The sequence below is a fragment of the Gymnoscopelus braueri genome (genome assembly GCF_963280865.1).
Source record: "Gymnoscopelus braueri genome assembly, chromosome: 14".
Taxonomy (NCBI): domain Eukaryota; kingdom Metazoa; phylum Chordata; class Actinopteri; order Myctophiformes; family Myctophidae; genus Gymnoscopelus; species Gymnoscopelus braueri.
Window position 1 is genome coordinate 2,461,007 of NC_137619.1, and position 19,951 is coordinate 2,480,957.

General features: G+C 41.2%; 1 protein-coding gene across 1 annotated transcript in view; it reads left to right on the plus strand.

Moving 5' to 3' along the window:
* Positions 1–8,620, plus strand: part of rrp12 (ribosomal RNA processing 12 homolog) — a 37,749-nt gene extending 29,129 nt beyond the window's left edge. The window contains exons 25-34 of the mRNA XM_080450064.1: positions 788–945; positions 1,107–1,198; positions 2,550–2,711; positions 3,967–4,139; positions 4,783–4,890; positions 5,968–6,017; positions 6,154–6,232; positions 6,359–6,429; positions 7,526–7,608; positions 7,972–8,620. Of these exons, the coding sequence (XP_080306190.1) occupies positions 788–945; positions 1,107–1,198; positions 2,550–2,711; positions 3,967–4,139; positions 4,783–4,890; positions 5,968–6,017; positions 6,154–6,232; positions 6,359–6,429; positions 7,526–7,608; positions 7,972–8,074 (1,079 nt within the window). The 3' untranslated portion in view covers positions 8,075–8,620. The remainder of the gene's footprint in view (positions 1–787; positions 946–1,106; positions 1,199–2,549; positions 2,712–3,966; positions 4,140–4,782; positions 4,891–5,967; positions 6,018–6,153; positions 6,233–6,358; positions 6,430–7,525; positions 7,609–7,971) is intronic.
* Positions 8,621–19,951: the final 11,331 nt, after the last annotated feature.

Sequence of the window (19,951 nt, forward strand, 5' to 3'; positions counted from 1 at the left end):
GGACTCTGAGCATGGACCAACCTCGGATAGGGCCTAGATGTCTCACATCTAGTAAATATAATTAAAACAAAAACATAGGATATTTTTCTTAATAACCTTGAAAAATGACTTTGCATTGTGATAGTGATGAATAGGAACATAAAATATACTGTTTATTCCATCATTAAGTGATCATTAATCTCCCATGGGGGACATTCAGGATGTCACAGCAGAATATGACTTGGCGTCCCTATTTGGGCATGTAATTTATAGGCAAACATTTTAGCAATTTTTTCAATGTGACGTGTTGTGAACTTGTAGATGGGCTATTTGTGCCACCATCAAACAAAGTATGAAATGGGCCTTAAAGTAGTTAAAAAAATATAAAGTGCACGGTAGGCAGTAAAAAATAGGAGTGTTATCGGTGGGGAGCTTAAGTCCATGAATGAAGGGGTGTGTAGTATCAGTCAATTGTATGCTGGTTGCATGGTTCCATGTGTCCAGTAGGATTCAGTCCGGTGTGTTATCATTCTGCTCTGTGATTTGTATCTGGTGAACATTATAGGACTCATCACTGCATCCTGTATGATAGAGATGCAGACCTACCCACAAGTGTCTGCAACTGCTTTTAAACTTGTGTTGTATCACACGATAGGGGAACGTTTCTGTTTTGTTTTAGTTTTATCATTGATTTGAATATTGATATGAACATGAAATTGTATTGTGATGTATCTCGACGACACTGCAAATGAGGGCAACCTCAATGTCTTTGGAGAATAAATAAAGGTTTGAGTGTGTGTTCCCACAGACAACATCGAGTCGAGCTCCATGGAACAGCTGCTGCAGAACGTGTGTCTGCTGATGACCTCACGTACCAGGGAGGTGGTCAAGGCTGCCCTGAGCTTCCTAAAGGTCATCCTCTTCATCATGGACTCTAAGACCCTGGCCTCACACGTCACCGTCCTGGTACGTTACGCAGCAGAGCGTATTTCGTTGCTGTCAGGGCAGAAACCTCCTAACTGTTTTATCTTAACCTTTTAGTCGAATCTTTGCCTGTGATGACTGTCCCGAGTGGCTCATCAGCTGACCATTGGTTTCCCTGTCCTCTCTCTCTCTCTCTGTGTCAGATGGAGGGCATTGGAAACATCAAGGAGGACATCAGGAGGCACTTCAGGATGAAACTGAAGACCATCTTTACCAAGTTGATCAGAAAGTTTGGGTGAGTGGGGCTGTCCTCAACTAAAGATATGTAGTAGTCAAGTAATAGGAATTTTCGACTAACCAGTCAAAAACATTTGAAAATAGTAGATCTACAAACTCGCAACACGTCACGTGACTCACGTTGTGAGCTTGTAGATCTGCCATAGCTGAAGTCTAAAATGGGGTCGGACGATATATCGATATCGCGATATATCGCGATACTTTCTCCCGCGATAAATAATCGACACACGTTGTTTTTCCGACTCTGTATTGTGTAATGATGATTTTGAACTGTTTGGTGCTATTTTATGTGTTTATGAATTGAATACAAGGACTATCGTGATATATCGTTGGTGAAATCTCTTGCAATATATATCGAATATCGTGATATCGCAATATATCGAATATCGTCGAATATCGTGATATATATTGTTATCGTGAGCCTAATATCGTGATATATATCGTATCGTGAGGTACCCATATCGTCCCACCCCTAGTGGTTAATCAGCAAATGTGTAAAATGGTGTTGGCCGCATACAATCATGCAGAGAGCAGCCATTTCCGTGTTGGTGAGGTTGAGAACTGAACGTTATTATTCATGACGATGAATCGTCAAGTATAATTTCACGATGGTGACGGCCCTGTGTGTGATATGTGTGTACATTGTTTGTGTGTGTGATATGTGTGTACATTGTTTGTGTGTGTGATATGTGTGTACATTGTTTGTGTGTGTGATATGTGTGTACATTGTTTGTGTGTGTGATATGTGTGTACATTGTTTGTGTGTGTGATATGTGTGTACATTGTTTGTGTGTGTGATATGTGTGTACATTGTGTGTGTGATATGTGTGTACATTGTTTGTGTGTGTGATATGTGTGTACATTGTTTGTGTGTGTGATATGTGTGTACATTGTTTGTGTGTGTGATATGTGTGTACATTGTTTGTGTGTGTGATATGTGTGTACATTGTTTGTGTGTGTGATATGTGTGTACATTGTTTGTGTGTGTGATATGTGTGTACATTGTTTGTGTGTGTGATATGTGTGTACATTGTTTGTGTGTGTGATATGTGTGTACATTGTGTGTGTGATATGTGTGTACATTGTTTGTGTGTGTGATATGTGTGTACATTGTTTGTGTGTGTGATATGTGTGTACATTGTTTGTGTGTGTGATATGTGTGTACATTGTTTGTGTGTGTGATATGTGTGTACATTGTTTGTGTGTGTGATATGTGTGTACATTGTTTGTGTGTGTAATATGTGTGTACATTGTGTGTGTGTGTGTGTGTGTGTGTGTGTGTGTGATATGTGTGTACATTGTTTGTTTGTGTGTGTGATATGTGTGTACATTGTTTGTGTGTGATGTAGGTTTGAGCTGGTGAAGGACATGTTGCCTGCAGAGCACCACAAGGTGCTGGTGAACATCAGAAAGGACGAGGCTCGCACAAAGAGACGCCAGCAGGCGTCTGAACAGCAGGACGACTCGGAGAGCGACCAGGACAACGGCGTGCCCACAGCCAAGAACCAGAGGTTAGGACTCTGTCCCTTTGTAACAGCCAAGAACCAGAGGTTAGGACTCTGTCTCTTTGTAACAGCCAAGAACCAGAGGTTAGGACTCTGTCCCTTTGTAACAGCCAAGAACCAGAGGTTAGGACTCTGTCCCTTTGCCTGAAGCTGTGGTCCGAGGAATAGTTTAACCTCGTTTAACCTGAGGCTGATTCTACTAAATGTCTTCTAAATCCTAACAGTTTTGTGAAAAACTATCGTTTCTATATCAGTGGTGCTCAAACATGTTCATGTCAAGGACCACCAAAATGATATGTATTTGGCCACGGACAAAATATGTTGATCCAGGGACCCCCAGAAGCAAAGATTTGAGTTACAAATGTTCACTTTGAATATATATATATATATATATATATATATATATATATATTCAAAGATTAGCAAAATCACCATTTTTCAAAAATAGCAGATCTACAAGCTGAGCTTGTAGATCTGCTATTTTTGAATAGCCAAAGAAATCTAAAATTACAAAAATGAGTTCCCGGTCTTAATGGGTTAAACACTTAATGTCCTATTTCACTTTTTGTCTATTTCGAAAGTAGCCGATCTATATGCTAACAATGTGTCACGATAGGACGCGTTGTCGATGCTTGTAGATTTGTTATTTTCGAAAAGATGAAGACAAATGTTAACGAATCTCTTATAATTGTCTCTGGCACAAAATATTTTCAGATGTGGGTCCGCAGCCAAATGCATATAAGTTTGGGGGTCCTTGACATGATGACATGACACAATGTTTGAGAACCACCGACCTAAAACACACAAGACACTAGGTCTTTCCTCAGAAATTATATTCGAATATTGGTCTAAAAAATTTGCAGATATTCGAATATATTCGAATATTATTATTAAAAAATATATGATTTTTAAAAAATACATTTGTTTTGACAGAAACAATACAAAAAACAATGTATCGAGTGCTTGGATCCAATAAAACATATCTTTTTTTTTTTTTTTTACTTGATACATTGTTTTTTGTATTGTCCCTGTTTCTTTTTTTTATTTTTATTTATTATATTCAAATATTAATTTTCATATTCGAATATACATATTTTCCCCACATTCGAGGAATATTCGAAATTCGAATATTAATTCACCAGCCCTACAAGACACAGAGACCCAGAGTATGAAGTCAGAGCATAATGGTTCGCCACGTGCATATGGTCCATTTTCTGTCACCTCCCTAAGTCTCGTCTCCTTCGTCCTCTCTCTTCGTCAGTATCGAGGACATCCTGGCAGAGTCGGACAGTGACATGTCAGACGATGAAGGGAAGGCGAAAAAGGGCAAGAAGAAAGCAGGCAAACAGCCGAAGGGTCAGGCCTGGCTGAAGGAAGGAGAGGCCGATGAACCGCTCAACTTCCTGGACCCCAAGTCGTCCCACAGAGTTCTGGGTAATGGAGTCTCCTATGCAGTAAACGTCTGTTTTAATTTAACTCGGGAGAGTGTAATTATGCACCTTTGTGGGTACATTTCAAATCGAGATAAATGAAAAATGCCTTTTTTTAAAGATAATTCTTTGAGGCTTTTATTGATAGGAACAGTAGACTGACAGGAAAATGGGGAGAGAGATGGGGGGGGCGGGGGGGGGATTGGGAGTCGAACCCGCCACGCGCTGTCAGGCTGGATTACCAGTCTAGGTGCCCAGACGGTTACGGCAACCTTTTAGAGCCCGTTTAGATCACATTCCCGGGCGGTCACATCCTCCTATAATTTGACAAACCTCTGTGGTCGACCGAGGTGAGGCCAAAACTGTATGCCCGGTTCTCCTCACTGGCTGGAGCAATTGATCTGAATTTACACACAGCAATTGACCATTACGATCTGAACGCAACTGCGAAGCCCGTTTCTCAATTTCATCACATCTCAGCTGTTTTATTAACTTTTTAAAAAACAATGGGAGATCAAACTGCGCATGCGTCGAATCAACGTGTGTTGTTGTTGTAACCTGACATGTTGATCCGCCAAGGCTGAGCGTTGTCACTGCAATGAACAGAAGTCATGTGATCGTTAACGTGATTATTATGGTGTCCTCAGCCACCAACCCGGCGGGGAAGAAGAGCGCCAAGGTTCAGCACGACTTCAAGATGACATCGGACGGACGGCTGATCATCAACGAGGACGACGAGGATGACAAGAATAAAGGTGAGAAGAATGACGGCCGTCTGTCTGGTGCATTCTTACTTATTCTTGTACGATCTGCAAAAAACTGGTTGGCTGTATGTATGTTTTAATCTAGCACTTATCTTTGATTGTTTTCTAATTAATAAAGTTGGTTCCTTCCTTTTCTTCATGTAAAGCGACTTAGAAAAGCGCTATATAAATCTATTATTATGTAGAACAGTAGGGTTTAGAATTATAATGGCTAAACATCGTCATTTTACACATTGTCAATTTGTGCCAATCGTTTTAATTACAATATTCATGCTGTTTCACTAATCGCAGATTGGGACTTGGCTTAAAGGAATAGTTCACCCAAAAAATTACATATTTCCCATCAATTACACACCCCATGAAGCATTACACACCCCATGAAGCAGTGAATTCATGGAGATTTATTTGTTTTTGTCGCATTCCTGAGACAATAATTTGATGACCGGGTGTATTTCTGGTAGGAGACTCAAAGATACTCCTTTGAGTCTCATACCGGATACATTAGCATCTTTCCGCCGGTATTCAAATAATTGTCTTAGGAATGTGTCAAAAACAAAAACATCTCCATGAATTCACTGCTTCATGGGGTGTGTAATTGATAGAAAATAAGTCATTGTTTGAGTGAGCTACTCCTTTAACAAAGCTTTCAGCCGTGAGATGTGTTTTTACTTTAAACTGTATAACCACTTAAACCATAATTTTTATTTTATTTTTATTTATTATTCAAAAATAGCAGCTCTACAAGCTCATAGCGCAGCCGCGCTATGAGCTTGTAGAGCTGCTATTTTTGAAAAATGGTGAAAATGTCTGCAAAACTTTGAATATATATTTTTAAAGCAAACATGTTGTACTCAAATCTGTGCTTCTGGGGGGTCCCTGGAACAACATATGTTCAGACGGGGGGTCCGTGGCCAAATGCTTATCATTTTGGAGGTCCTTGACACGAAAATGTTTGAGCACCACTGATATTATAGCAACATAAGTGTTTCAGAAAACCGTTTAGAAGACATTTGTATCGGCCTCAGGTCTTAATGGGTTAATGGGTTACACTGACTGTTTCCTCCACAGATGACGAGGCAGAAATTAAAGACATCCTGGGCGAGGCGGGGGTGAAGAGTGTGAGTACTTATTCATATTAATCATATTATTATGTGGACTTGCAACTCATATTAGACTTTTCAATGGTGCTTAATGCTTATTAATATTACTCCTCCTCTGCCCCCCCCCCCCCTTTTTCTTTTTTATTCCCCTCAGAAAAAGATCCAGAAGAGGAAGTTCCAAGATGGCGACTTCGATGACGACATGGATGTTGGACCTCCGCTTAAATATTCAGGTATGATGGCTGCCTAGTGCCTAAAGAAACCTAATAATAATAATGTTTGACTGGTTTGTCTGCTAGTGATGGTGGGTTAGTTAGTGTAAACCACCCGGTCCTCACCGTGTCTTGTCCTTTACACAGCGGGGGGCAAAGGCATCCACAGACCCCTGGGAGCCGCCGGCCGAGACTCTGGAGCAGATTACAAGTCTAAGGTGACACACACACACACACACACACACACACACACACACACACACACACACTAGGCAAAATCCAAAATCATACTTCTTATGGATATTGTATATAAGACACTATTGTAACGATAAAAACATTATTTCTTTCAAACATTAAAAAAATATTTATAGCTCAAATAGCAGATCTACAAGCTCACGATGCGTTGTGAGCTTGTAGGCTATTTGCGCTGTTTTGTTCATTGGGTAAATATCTGTGCTTGTTGGCAAGTTGACACCGCCGTGCGCTGGAGTATGAACTGAGTTTAAAGCTGCAAACCCTAAGATTGAGGTCCGTGTTGGAGACAAAATGTCTCCCACTGAGCTCAAAATGAACTCCTACTTAGGCAGCAGGAGATATTGTTAATACTTCCTACCTGACACCAGGGTCCAAATCAGGGGTCTTCAACAGGGGGTCCGGGACCCCTAGGGGGTCCTCAGAGTTACTACAGGGGGTCCACCAAATCTTTGTGTGATATGATTTTTTTTAAACCTTAACCACTTGAACCCTAGCATCCCTTTTCTGAGGAGAACTTTAGCCAAAAATAGCCGATCTACAAGCTCACAACGCCTCGCAGCGCGAGGCGTTGTGAGCTTGTAGATCGGCTATTTTTGGCAAAGAGATGTTTGGTGTAGAGGGAAAAAAGAGCAGACCAAAAAAAGCAGTAAACAAAAAAAGTTGAATCTGAAACACAATTTTATACAAAAAAAAAGGGGTCCCTGCTTCATCTCTCTCTCAGCTAGGGGGTCCTTGGCCTGAAAACGTTGAAGGACCCCTCCTCTAAATGTCTCAATGGAAGAGTAGGGAGAGTCCACCTCCAGACACTGCAGATCTACTATATTACATTTACATACTCTGTCTCTAACCATACAGATCTACTATATTACATTTACATACTCTGTCTCTAACCATACAGATCTACTATATTACATTTACATACTCTGTCTCTAACCATACAGATCTACTATATTACATTTACATACTCTGTCTCTAACCATACAGATTGATTAAAGTATCATTTTATTCATTAGAATAAATCACACAGTTTTAAGTGTTCTCTCCTTGGGCGTCTTTCAGAAGGGGAAAGGAGACGTGAAGAAGAGCGGGCGGGTCGACCCGTACGCGTACATCCCTCTGAAGACGGAGACGCTCAACCGCAGGTATGATGACCAGGGTTTAATTTAGTCGTCGTCGTGCAGAAAACTTGTATCTCCATCATTTCTACTTTTTATGTTTTTTCGAAAATGTATTAATGCACTACGTCATCAAAATGTATTAATGCTACGTCATCAAAATGTATTAATGCACTACGTCATCAAAATGTATTAATGCTACGTCATCAAAATGTATTAATGCACTACGTCATCAAAATGTATTAATGCTACGTCATCAAAATGTATTAATGCACTACGTCATCATACAAGAGTCCCACAAAGGTAGTGAAAATAGCAGATCTACGAGCTTGTAGAGAGCTCATTCTTGTGTGTGTGTGTGTGTGTGTGTGTGTGTGTGTATGTATGCAGGAAACGAGCCAAACTGCAGGGGCAGTTCAAAGGCATGGTGAGGGGCGCCCAGAAGGGGGCGCGCGCCGGAAAGAAAGTGCAGAAGAACAAGAGGAGATCCTGAGGAGCAGAAGAAGATGCTTCATATGGACTCTGTATTCATCGTGTATGATGGCGTGCTCATGAACATTCTCAAATGTAGACATACAGTACGCCCTGGAAGTGTGTGTGTGTGTGTGTGTGTGTGTGTGTGTGTGAGAGAGAGAGACAGACACTCTAATATTTGGCAAATATGTGCCAGTGACCCTGTTGAATGTCACCATATCGGCTGAAAACCAGCTCGGCTGCAAAGTTACAGACAGAATGACCGCGTGCGTAATTTGAACACGCTTGTCGAATCAGTGTCAGTCAATGTATTCACTCTGTAGATGGTACTTAACCGTCTGTTTAACATGAAAATGTATTTATGTATCTTTCTTTGGTCAAAGTATATAGACTACTATATGAGACTGTTAGTGCTCTGTTTGAGCACTAGATGGCACTGTAGACTGCTGGAATCAAATGCTTCATAGCGGCAGCAGCGGCCACTGAGTGGATTCAAGGCTATGTTTCTGCATGATAGTGCAGTATTTGTAAGGAAAAAACAGGCAATAAACAATAGTTCAGCTGTCCTTGTCTTGACGTGATCTTGTGAAAGTGTAATACTAAGGGGGATGATGAAAACCTAGTCGGATTTTGTAGTTTGTTCTGGTTCAGCTTCAAAACTACAGCATGTAAAAACATACGTAAGACTGACCTTATATAGAGCACCAAAGTCCTGACATCACTGCCAGTAGAGGGCGCTTTTCCGCAGGTTTGTGGCTTTACTTTTTGTATTGATATCCTCATTGGGGAATCTTAGATCGCTTCATATAAGAACTGTGTTCCAAAAATAAACGCACCACCCTGGCGTTTTTACTCATATGGATATGAAGCATCGACTGAAGGTGTAAATGTACACATTTACCCAAAGAGTAACACAATATAAACACTAGAAACGAGTCAAACAACCCAAAGACTAAATTTCCCATGAACGCGGCTGCAGTAGGGACAGTGATTTGAGACCCAGAAGTAGTAGTTCTTAAGACTTTTAAGGCAGAATTAATTCCATTTACGCCAGAAACGGGCTGTATCAAATATGAATGAATATCAAAAACGATGCAGAGCCACCCACCTGACAGAAATGCCAGGGTGGTGTGTTAGCCTACAAGCTCACAGCACAACGCCCTGCATTGAGTTGTGAGCTTGTAGATCTGATATTTTCGCAAAATCTCAAAATGTTTTGTTCCCCAGAAGCAAAGATTTGAGTTAAAAATGTTTGCTTTAAAAGAATATATATTAAAAGATTTGCACACATTTGCACGAGTTTTCAAAAATAGCAGATCTACAAGCTCATAGTGCGAGTGCGCGCTATGAGCTTGTAGATCTGCTATTTTTGAATAGCCAAAGTGTAAAATAATGCTTTTTTTTTTAGCTCAAATCAAAAAGTGACACAGATGCGTTCCAGGTCTTAATGGGTCAAGAGAGCCTCACAAGTGTGGATTCCACATGTTACAAACAAGTGACTGACCTGATCCTATGCCATCTAGGGACCTCAAGTAAGTAGTATCTCAGGGCAGAAATGTGGCACTTTTTACGACGTGTTTCAAGCTTGTCGATCTGCAATTTTTTTAATTTGAATCCTTGAAAGTAACGGACAGTTTTAAGACATATGAGGTTTCCACTCGACAGAGACAATATAATGACATGGGTTTTAGTATTTTTTTCAGTTCAAAATAGATCATTTGCATTGAGACACTTGACGAAACGACCATGGGTCAAAATCTAACAGATTAGATCAGGGGTCTTCAACGTTTTCAGGCCAAGGACCCCCTAGCTGAGAGAGAGATGAAGCAGGGACCCCCTCTATATTGTTTACAATTGTGTTTCAGATTCAACTTTTTTTTGCTCACGTGGTCTTTTTTCCCTCTACACCTCTTTGCCAAAAATAGCAGATCTACAAGCTCACAACGCCTCGCAGCGCGAGGCGTTGTGAGCTTGTAGATCTGCTATTTTTGGCTAAAGTTCTCGTCAGAAAGGGATGCTAGGGTTCAAGTGGTTAAGGTAAAACAAATAATCATGTCACACAAAGATTTGGCGGACCCCCTGTAGTAACTCTAAGGACCCCCTAGGGGTCCCGGACCCCTTGTTGAAGACCCCTGGATTAGAGGTACCATAGGACTGATAAAAAGAGTGATTTCCCGTTATGATGGATTGCTACACAATGAATCACATGACCACACACTGACCACCTGACGGGACGTCCTGTGTGACTCAGTCCTCTGTCAGACAGACAGTTGTTCTGAGGAGGAGAGCAGATGTTCTGCTGGCCTCCTGTATGTGGAGCATTCCCAGGCCTGCCATCATCATGGCCGTGTAGAAACTAAGAGACCGTTGTGTGTTATGAATGCTCTGCCGGTTGCATACAAATGTTAACACCCAGCTAAATGCGCCAATTAAAGTTTGCAACTCTGGATTTACAACGCAAGGCAATCTCTTAAAAGTCATGGATAGATTATTCACATCCGGACAGAAGCTGAACAGTAATTAGTCTGATTAAAAGAAGGATCTATTAAAGTTACAAACATTACATCATCAGTGTTGCATCCCATAATATTATACAACAAGCCAATAAACGTGTCATTTGGTGTCTCTGCTGCATTGGCTGTGTGTGTTTGGCAGAACTGCAGTATCATGACTTTGTAAAGAGTTCTTCAGATGACAGATTGTATTCAATTTATAGATCCATTTAAAACATAAATCATTACAACCGCTTGTGTTGTGTAATGTAAAGATGCTATATAGACACTGAACAGAAATGCTGCTAAGAAGCACAAAGTGGTTCTTTGGCTTGTAATAATAGGGGAACCTCTTGGCGCTATACAGCATGTATTTAAAATATATATTATAGCCCCTGTCAAATGATGCTTCTATAGAACCATTAGAGGTTCCTACATTAGCTATAGATCCATACTGTATGTGTTGTAGTAGGGGGTACTAAGCACAAAAAATGGCCAAATCGTTACGCGGCGGATAAAAGCATGAAATTTGATACAGATGTCCCTTGGGTCATCCTAAAACATCCTAGAAGGGGTGCCCAAAAAAATCTTAAACAGGAAGTGACTTATGGACAAAATTCAAAATGGCCACCTAAACTGTTGACCGTTGACTCAAAAGACACCAAAAGAATCTCCAAAAAGCATAAAATTTGGCACATATGTCCCTTGGGTCATCCTAAGACATCCTAGAAGGGGTGCCCAAAGGAATCTGAAACAGGAAGTGAGTTATTGACTAAATTGAAAATGGCCGCCTAGTGTTGTCGATTGACTCAAAAGACAACTAAAGAATCTCATAAAAGCATACAATTTGGCACACATGTCTTTTTGGTCATCCTAAGACATCCTAGAAGGGGTGCCCAAAGAAATCTTAAGCAGGAACTGAGTTATTGACAAAATTGAAAATGGCCGCCTACAGTGTTATCTATTGACTCAAAAGACAACTAAAGAATCTCATAAAAGCATACAATTTGGCATACATGTCCCTTGGGTCATCCCAAGACATCCTAGAAGGGGTGCCCAAAAAAATCTTAAACAGGAAGTGAGTCATTGACTAAATTGAAAATGACCGCCTACAGTGTTGTCGATTGACTCAAAAGACAACTAAAGAATCTCATAATGGCATACATGTCCCTTGGGTCATCCTAAGACATCCTAGAAGGGGTGCCTGAAATTATCTGAAACAGGAAGTGAGTTATTGACTAAATTGAAAATGGCTGTGTACAGTCTTGACAGATGATGCAAAAGACACTCATAAAGAATAATCTCATAAAAGCATGAAATTTGGTACAAATGTCCCTTGGGTGATCTGAATGCATCCTAAGGGGTGCCAAAAAAAAGTTTTAATAGTCTCTCAATGGAAAACACTCCTCCCACACGGGCTGCACTGCTACAATATTCAAATCGAGCAGCCAATCTAGCATTTGGTCCAGAAGCCTGAAAGCTATGCAATCTCTACCATCTCCTGACAAATAAATTAAAGTCGCTGATTCGTGGACACCTTTATGGACACTCTTGCCAGAGGCTGCTTAAGTTTGTAGAGAACTCAAGTGTGGCTGCAAAGCTGAGCCCTTCTGTTCGAGAAAGTGTAGATGCCGGGATGCTGGGTTACCTTGCAGAGCATTATGCCAATGTGCTGGTAATTGCGAAATGGCACACATGAATACATGTAGTTACTAAACACTAATCACAAGAAAACAGTAATGATCAAGAAGAAAATACATGAGAAGATAGAGTGTAAAACAAGCAAGAAGATGTAGAGTGCAAAATAAATAAGATGCAGAGAGTAAAATAAGAATATGCAGAGTAAAATAAGATGCAGAGTAAAATAAATGAGAATATGCAGAGAGTTAGATAAATAAAGAAGATTCAAAGAGTACAATAAAAAAATTATGCAGAAAGTAAAATAAATAAGTGATGTAGAAATGAAAACAGAAGGTAGACTACAACATACGGCAAGTTATGCACTGCATAACCTGTCGTATTGAGTCTGCATAATATGCAGACTGCCATGGTCAACTGTTTAAACAGCCATTTAGAATTTCTTCAACATGGTCCCTTCCTAAAAAGTTTAATAAACAAGCAAACAAATAAATAACCCCTTCTAGGATATATTAAGAAGCACTCAATGTACGTACCAAATTATACACTTTTATGACGTCCCCTTATGTTTTCTTTTGTGTCAACTGCTTTTAGGCGGTCACTTCCTGTTTAAAACCTTTTTGGGCACCCCTTGTAGGATGCGTTCAGATCACCCAAGGGACATTTGTACCACATTTCATGCTTTTATGAGATTCTGTAGGTATCTTGCATCATCTTTCAACACTGTAGGCGGCCATTTTCAATTTAGTCAATAACTCACTTCCTGTTTCAGATTATTTTTGGCACCCCTTCTAGGATGTGTTAGGATGACCCAAGGGACATATGTGCCAAATTGTATACTTTTTGGAGATTCTATAGGCTTTTTGAGTCAATCGCCAACACTGTAGGCGGCCATTTTCAATTTAGTCAATAACTCACTTCCTGTTGAAGACTTTTTTGGGCACCCCTTCTAGGATGTCTTAGGATGACCCAAGGGACATGTGTGACACATTTTATACTTTTTGGAGATTCTTTAGTTGTCTTTTGAGTCAATCGACAACACTAGGCGGCCATTTTCAATTTGGTCAATAACTCACTTCCTGTTTCAGATTCTTTTGGGCTCCCCTTCTAGGATGTCTTAGAATGACCCAAAGGACATGTGTGCCACATTTGATGCTTTTTGGAGATTATTTTGGTGTCTTTTGAGTCAACGGTCAACAGTTTAGGTGGCCATTTTGGATTTTGTCCATAACTCACTTCCTGTTTAAGATTTTTTTGGGCACCCCTTCTAGGATGTTTTAGGATGACCCAAGGGACATCTGTATCAAATTTCATGCTTTTATCCGCCGCGTAACGATTTTTCACTTAGTACCCCCTACTATTGAGAGTAGACGAGCAACACACAACCCCTGGAATGAATCAACCTAGAGCAGGGGTCTTCAACAGGGGGTCCGGGACCCCTAGGGGGTCCTCAGAGTTACTACAGGGGGTCCCCCAAATCTTTGTGTGATATGATTATTTTGTTTTACATTAACAACTTGAACCCTAGTATCCCTTTTCTGAGGAGAACTTTAGCCCAAAATAGATCTACAAGCTCACAACGCCTCGCGCTGCGAGGCGTTGTGAGATCTGCTATTTTTGGCAAAGAGTTATAGGTGTGTAGAGGGAAAGAAGAGCAGCAAAAAAATCTGAAACACAATTTTATACAATATAGGTCCCTGCTTCATCTCTCTCAGCTAGGGGGTCCTTGACTCCTGTGTCTCTTCCTGTGAATATAGCCTCAGACCAGGAAGCATGCATTTACTTTACTATAAAAAAAGCTCTATATTCTGATGGTAATCATTGCTATATAGTGTTTGTTTGTTCAGTAACAGGAGTCTCCATGTCTCTCCAGCTCTTTATTAAACAGAAAATGCATTTTCAGGTCAGGATACCAATTTTATCCAATCAGGATCGAGAACTCAGTTCAGGATACAGATTAAACAAGTGCAATTGGAAGTGAGGACACAAAGAAATGAGCAGATACAACACTGGAACTGGGACACTGTATAAATGAAGCTGATAAATGGGTACTCTCTCCTGATTGGCTGAGAGTTTATCACCTACCTGAAAATGTATTTTCTGTTTATTAAAGAGCTGGACAGACATGCAGACTCCGGGACTTGGACTCGAGACTCGACTTGGACTCGAGTCCCGATTTTGATGACTTTAGACTTGCTTGATCAAATCAAAAATAGACTTGGACTTGCTTGGGACTTGCCAAAGACTTGAGACTTGACTTGACTTGAATGCCAAAGACTTGAGACTTTACTTGACTTGAGCCCTCTTGACTTGAAAATTCAAGTCTTTTCAAGTCACTTTCAAGTCACTTAAGCAAGCCAAAAATGTTTAAAAAGTGTCGCATCAACTATAATGTTATTAGTCAGAAATCCCGGCTGTCAGTGACACCTAGTGTAGTGTTGCCTACACTACAATTATTTGAAAACTTTAGGTACTTTGTAGATTTTGGTTATTAATACAAAACATAGGCCTACATTAACCACTTCAGCGATACATTTCGGCCATTTGAAAATAGCCATTGTGATAACAGAGCCTGCCTGCTTGATCAGGGGATACATTGAATTTGTGTAAGATCCTGTGTCTAGGTGAGACATGGCCTTTGACATTACATTACATTACATTACAGTCATTTAGCAGACGCTTTTATCCAAAGCGACTTACAATAAGTGCATTCAACATAGGTAGGGAACGAAAACTACTAATCACCAGAAGTCTGAAGTGCATTTTCTGCAAAAACAAGCAACCAAGAGTATTCCTAGCGCTAAGGTAAAAGTGCAATATATCAGCTACCTATTTCCTTAAACAGATGAGACAAAATAGCAAAATCAAATGAGCAGGAGCTAAAACAAATAATTGTATCGACTAAACAAGATCCAATAAAACAATACAACAATAAAACAAGCGTTCGTACAACTAGTTAACAATAAGTAGGCCAGGCAAAGAGGAAGGGTAGTGTTTCCTGAAGAGGTGGGTTTTCAGCCTGCGGCGAAAGATGGGCAGTGACTCTGCTGTCCTGACATCAGTGGGAAGTTCATTCCACCACTGTGGGGCCAGAACAGAAAAAAGTCGTGACCGTGTGGACCGGCCAGAAGGACCCTTGAGTGACGAGGCAATCAGTCGCCCCGAGGTGGCTGACCGAAGTGGTCGGGCAGGGGTGTAGGCATCGACCATAGCCCGGAGGTAAGAAGGAGCTGTTCCTTTCACTGCCCTATAGGCTAGCACCAGGGTTTTAAACTGGATGCGAGCCACTACGGGGAGCCAGTGTAGAGAACGGAGAAGGATAGTTGTGTGGGAGAACTTGGGGCGGTTGAACACCAGACGAGCCGCAGCTTTCTGAACAAGCTCCAGAGGTCTGATGGCAGATGCCGGAGCACCAGCAAGGAGGGAGTTGCAGTAGTCCAGGCGGGAGATGACAAGAGCCTGGATGAGCACCTGGGCTGCCTTCTCCGTGAGGAAGGGGCGAATCCTCCTGATGTTGTAGAGGAGGAATCTGCAGGACCTTGTCACTGATGCGATGTTTGCCGAGACCGACAGTTGATCGTCCAGGGTCACACCCAGATTCTTCGCAGTCCGAGTTGCGGTCACCACAGCATTATCAATGGTGATGGCCATGTCTCGGTGCGGACAGCCCTTCCCCGGGAGGAACATCAGCTCGGTCTTGTCCAGGTTGAGCTTCAGGTGGTGCGTCGACATCCACTCCGAGATGTCAGCCAGACAAGCAGCAATGCGTGCCTCCACTTGGGTGTCAGAGGGGGGGAATGAGAGGATCAGCTGGGTGTCATCGGCATAGCAGTGGTAGGAAAAGCCATGGGAGTGGATGACAGCACCAAGAGATGTAGTGTAGAGAGAGAAAAGAAGAGGACCCAGAACCGAGCCTTGGGGAACCCCAGTAGTGAGTCTGTGTGGTTCTGACACAGATCCTCTCAGCATCACCTGGTAGGAGCGACCCGTCAGGTAGGATGCAAACAGGGAGAGTGCAGAGCCTGAGACACCCATCCCCTCAAGGGTGGAGAGGAGGATCTGATGGCTCACTGTGTCGAACGCTGCAGACAGGTCCAGGAGTATCAGGACGGAGGAGAGAGAGTTCGCTCTAGCGGCATGGAGCGACTCCGTCACTGCCAGGAGGGTAGTCTCGGTCGAGTGACCCACTTTGAACCCAGACTGGTGTGAGTCCAGGAGGTTGTTCTGGTGGAGGTACGAGGACAGTTGTTTGAACACAGCACGTTCGAGAGTTTTAGATAGGAAGGATAGAAGGGAAACCGGTCTGTAGTTCTTGATCTCAGAGGGGTCAAGTGTCGGTTTCTTCAGCAGGGGGGTGACTCTGGCAGTCTTGAAAGCAGAGGGAAAGTAGCCAGATGTCAGAGAGGTGTTAATAAGGTGGGTTAAGAAGGGAAGAAGTTCAGGTGCAATAGACTGCAGCAGAGTGGATGGGACCGGGTCCAGGGAGCATGAGGTGGGGCGACTAGAGGTAAACAGTTAACAGTTTATTAACTAAGTACTTATTTGTTGTTTACTTAACCTGCGATACATGAACACTCCTGTCCGGTGATACTGTTGTCAACATAGTTTATAACTAAAAGATGAGGTTTCTCCCTCTTTCTTTGTGAGTGATTTACCTTTGCAGTGGTGGAAAAAGTACTCACATGTTTTGCTTAAAGGGTAAGACCACTTTGGTAGAGGTTTGGGTTGTGTAGTTACCTTGCCATGATGTAACCCCAAAGGTGGGCAAGAAATCAAAAATAATTGCTCCATAGATTAGAAATTGATAATTCAAAATATGCTCCTCATTGACTTACATTGTACGGTAAAACAGCTCTCAAAGTCACTCTTTTAGCACATAAATGAACCCAAACATAGTTGATTCAGGCAATATAGAGCATCACCAAACCCACTACTGTTTGTTTTTTTAATAAAAATGTCAACTTCCTGTTGATTTTACTATTTGAAGATCTGGATCCGGATCCGCGGATCCAGTCCAGGTTTTCTACTTGTTAAAAATGGCAAAATTTGAGTTGGTTGGTTGGTTGGTTGGCTGGCTGGCTGGCTGGTTCCCTGGTTGGGTTGAGTTGGTTGGTTGGTTGGTTGGTTGGTTGGTTGGTTGGTTGGTTGGTTGGTTGGTTGGTTGGCTGGCTGGTTCCCTGGTTGGGTTGGCTGGCTGTCTGGCTAGCTGGCTCCACCGCAGTTGAGTGATGTCGACAAACACACTGACTAGTGACTTCATTTGTTGTTTCTGGTTTATTATAGTTGTTGAAGGTCACCACCATTGTATTGTGAAGTAATTGTAGTATTAGTCTGTAGTAAATTCTGAAGAACAGCAACAATGGAAAACCTGTGATCAGTGTTGCCATGTCTGCTTATTATAAGTGACTTTGGGCTTGTTTATTTGCAAAGCTTATAAATAGTGGTGGTTGTCGTTTTCTGGGCTTGTTTGTAAACTGTAGTTGCTTATTTGGGCTTCCTTCCTAAATGTTGTTTAAACCAGTGGTTCTCAAACATTTTCATATCAAGGACCCCCAAAATAATATTGATATGTATTTGACCACGGACCCCCCATCTGATAGCAGTATTTGATAGGTATAACTTGTCACTTTAGAATTTAATAAATGAGCAGATAGTCTGTCTACAGACTTAACACTATATTCAACCTGTAAATAAGTCAAGAAGCAAAAGACGCTGGTATGGAACTCCTGGTTTACTAGGCTGGGGTTCAATTCCCTGCGGTGTCTGCTGATTGCAGGTTCCTGTAGTCTGTTACGTTCCTTATGAAACTACCGTATCAAACTGCCATAACAAACTACCATAATAGACTACCGTATAAAACTACCATAACAAACTACCACCAGGTACTACCAGGAACAGCGTACCTGACGTTCCTGGAAAATCATGCCCCGAGTATTGTAGTTTTTTTTCAGTTCCAGGAATTAGTCATGCCCCGAGAATTAATGGTTTTTTTCCAGTTTCAGGAATTAGTCATGCCCCGAGTATTATAGTTTTTTTCAGTTACAGGGATTAGTCATTCCCCGAGTATTAATGTTATTTCAGTTCCAGGAAGTAGTCATGCCCCGAGTATTATAGTTTTTTTCCTGTTCCAGGAAGTAGTCATGCCCCGAGTATGTAATGGTTTCAAAAACCTTTACATACTCTGTACATAACTAATTCCTGGAACTGAAAAAAAGTTCCAGGAATTAGTCATGCCCCGAGTATTGTCGTTTTTTTCCTGTTCCAGGAAGTAGTCATGCCCCGAGTATGTAATGGTTTTTTGAAACCATTACATACGAGTATTGTAGTTTTTTCCTGTTCCAGGAAGTAGTCATGCCCTGAGTATGTAATGGTTTTTTGAAACCATTACATACTCTGGGCATGACTAATTCCTGGAACTGAAAAAAAGTGCCAGGAATTAGTCATGCCCCGAGTATAGTAGTTTTTTTCCTGTTCCAGGAAGTAGTCATGCCCCGAGTATGTAATGGTTTCAAAAAACCATTACATACTCTGGACATGACTAATTCCTGGAACTGAAAAAAAGTTCCAGGAATTAGTCATGCCCCGAGTATAGTAGTTTTTTTCCTGTTCCAGGAAGTAGTCATGTCCAGAGTATGTAATGGTTTTTTGAAACCATTACATACGAGTATTGTAGTTTTTTTCCTGTTCCAGGAAGTAGTCATGTCCAGAGTATGTAATGGTTTTTTGAAACCATTACATACTCTGGGCATGACTAAGTCCTGGAACTGAAAAAAAGTTCCAGGAATTAGTCATGCCCCGAGTATTATAGTTTTTTTCCTGTTCCAGGAAGTAGTCATGTCCAGAGTATGTAATGGTTTTTTGAAACGAGTATTGTAGTTTTTTTCCTGTTCCAGGAAGTAGTCATGTCCAGAGTATGTAATGGTTTTTTGAAACCATTACATACTCTGGGCATGACTAAGTCCTGGAACTGAAAAAAAGTTCCAGGAATTAGTCATGCCCCGAGTATTGTCGTTTTTTTCCTGTTCCAGGAAGTAGTCATGCCCCGAGTATGTAATGGTTTTTTGAAACCATTACATACGAGTATTGTAGTTTTTTCCTGTTCCAGGAAGTAGTCATGCCCCGAGTATGTAATGGTTTTTTGAAAACATTACATACTCTGGGCATGACTAATTCCTGGAACTGAAAAAAAGTTCCAGGAATTAGTCATGCCCCGAGTATAGTAGTTTTTTTCCTGTTCCAGGAAGTAGTCATGCCCCGAGTATGTAATGGTTTCAAAAAACCATTACATACTCTGGACATGACTAATTCCTGGAACTGAAAAAAAGTTCCAGGAATTAGTCATGCCCCGAGTATTATAGTTTTTTTCCTGTTCCAGGAAGTAGTCATGTCCAGAGTATGTAATGGTTTTTTGAAACCATTACATACGAGTATTGTAGTTTTTTTCCTGTTCCAGGAAGTAGTCATGTCCAGAGTATGTAATGGTTTTTTGAAACCATTACATACTCTGGGCATGACTAAGTCCTGGAACTGAAAAAAAGTTCCAGGAAGTAGTCATGCCCAGAGTATTATAGTTTTAGTCCTTTTCCAGGAATTAGTCATGTCCAGAGTATGTAATGTTTTTTTTTAAATCATTACATACGAGTATTGTAGTTTTTTTTTCCTGTTCCAGGAAGTAGTCATGCCCAGAGTATGTAATGTTTTTTTGAAACCATTAGATACTCTGGGCATGACTAATTCCTGGAACAGAAAAAAAGTTCCAGGAATTA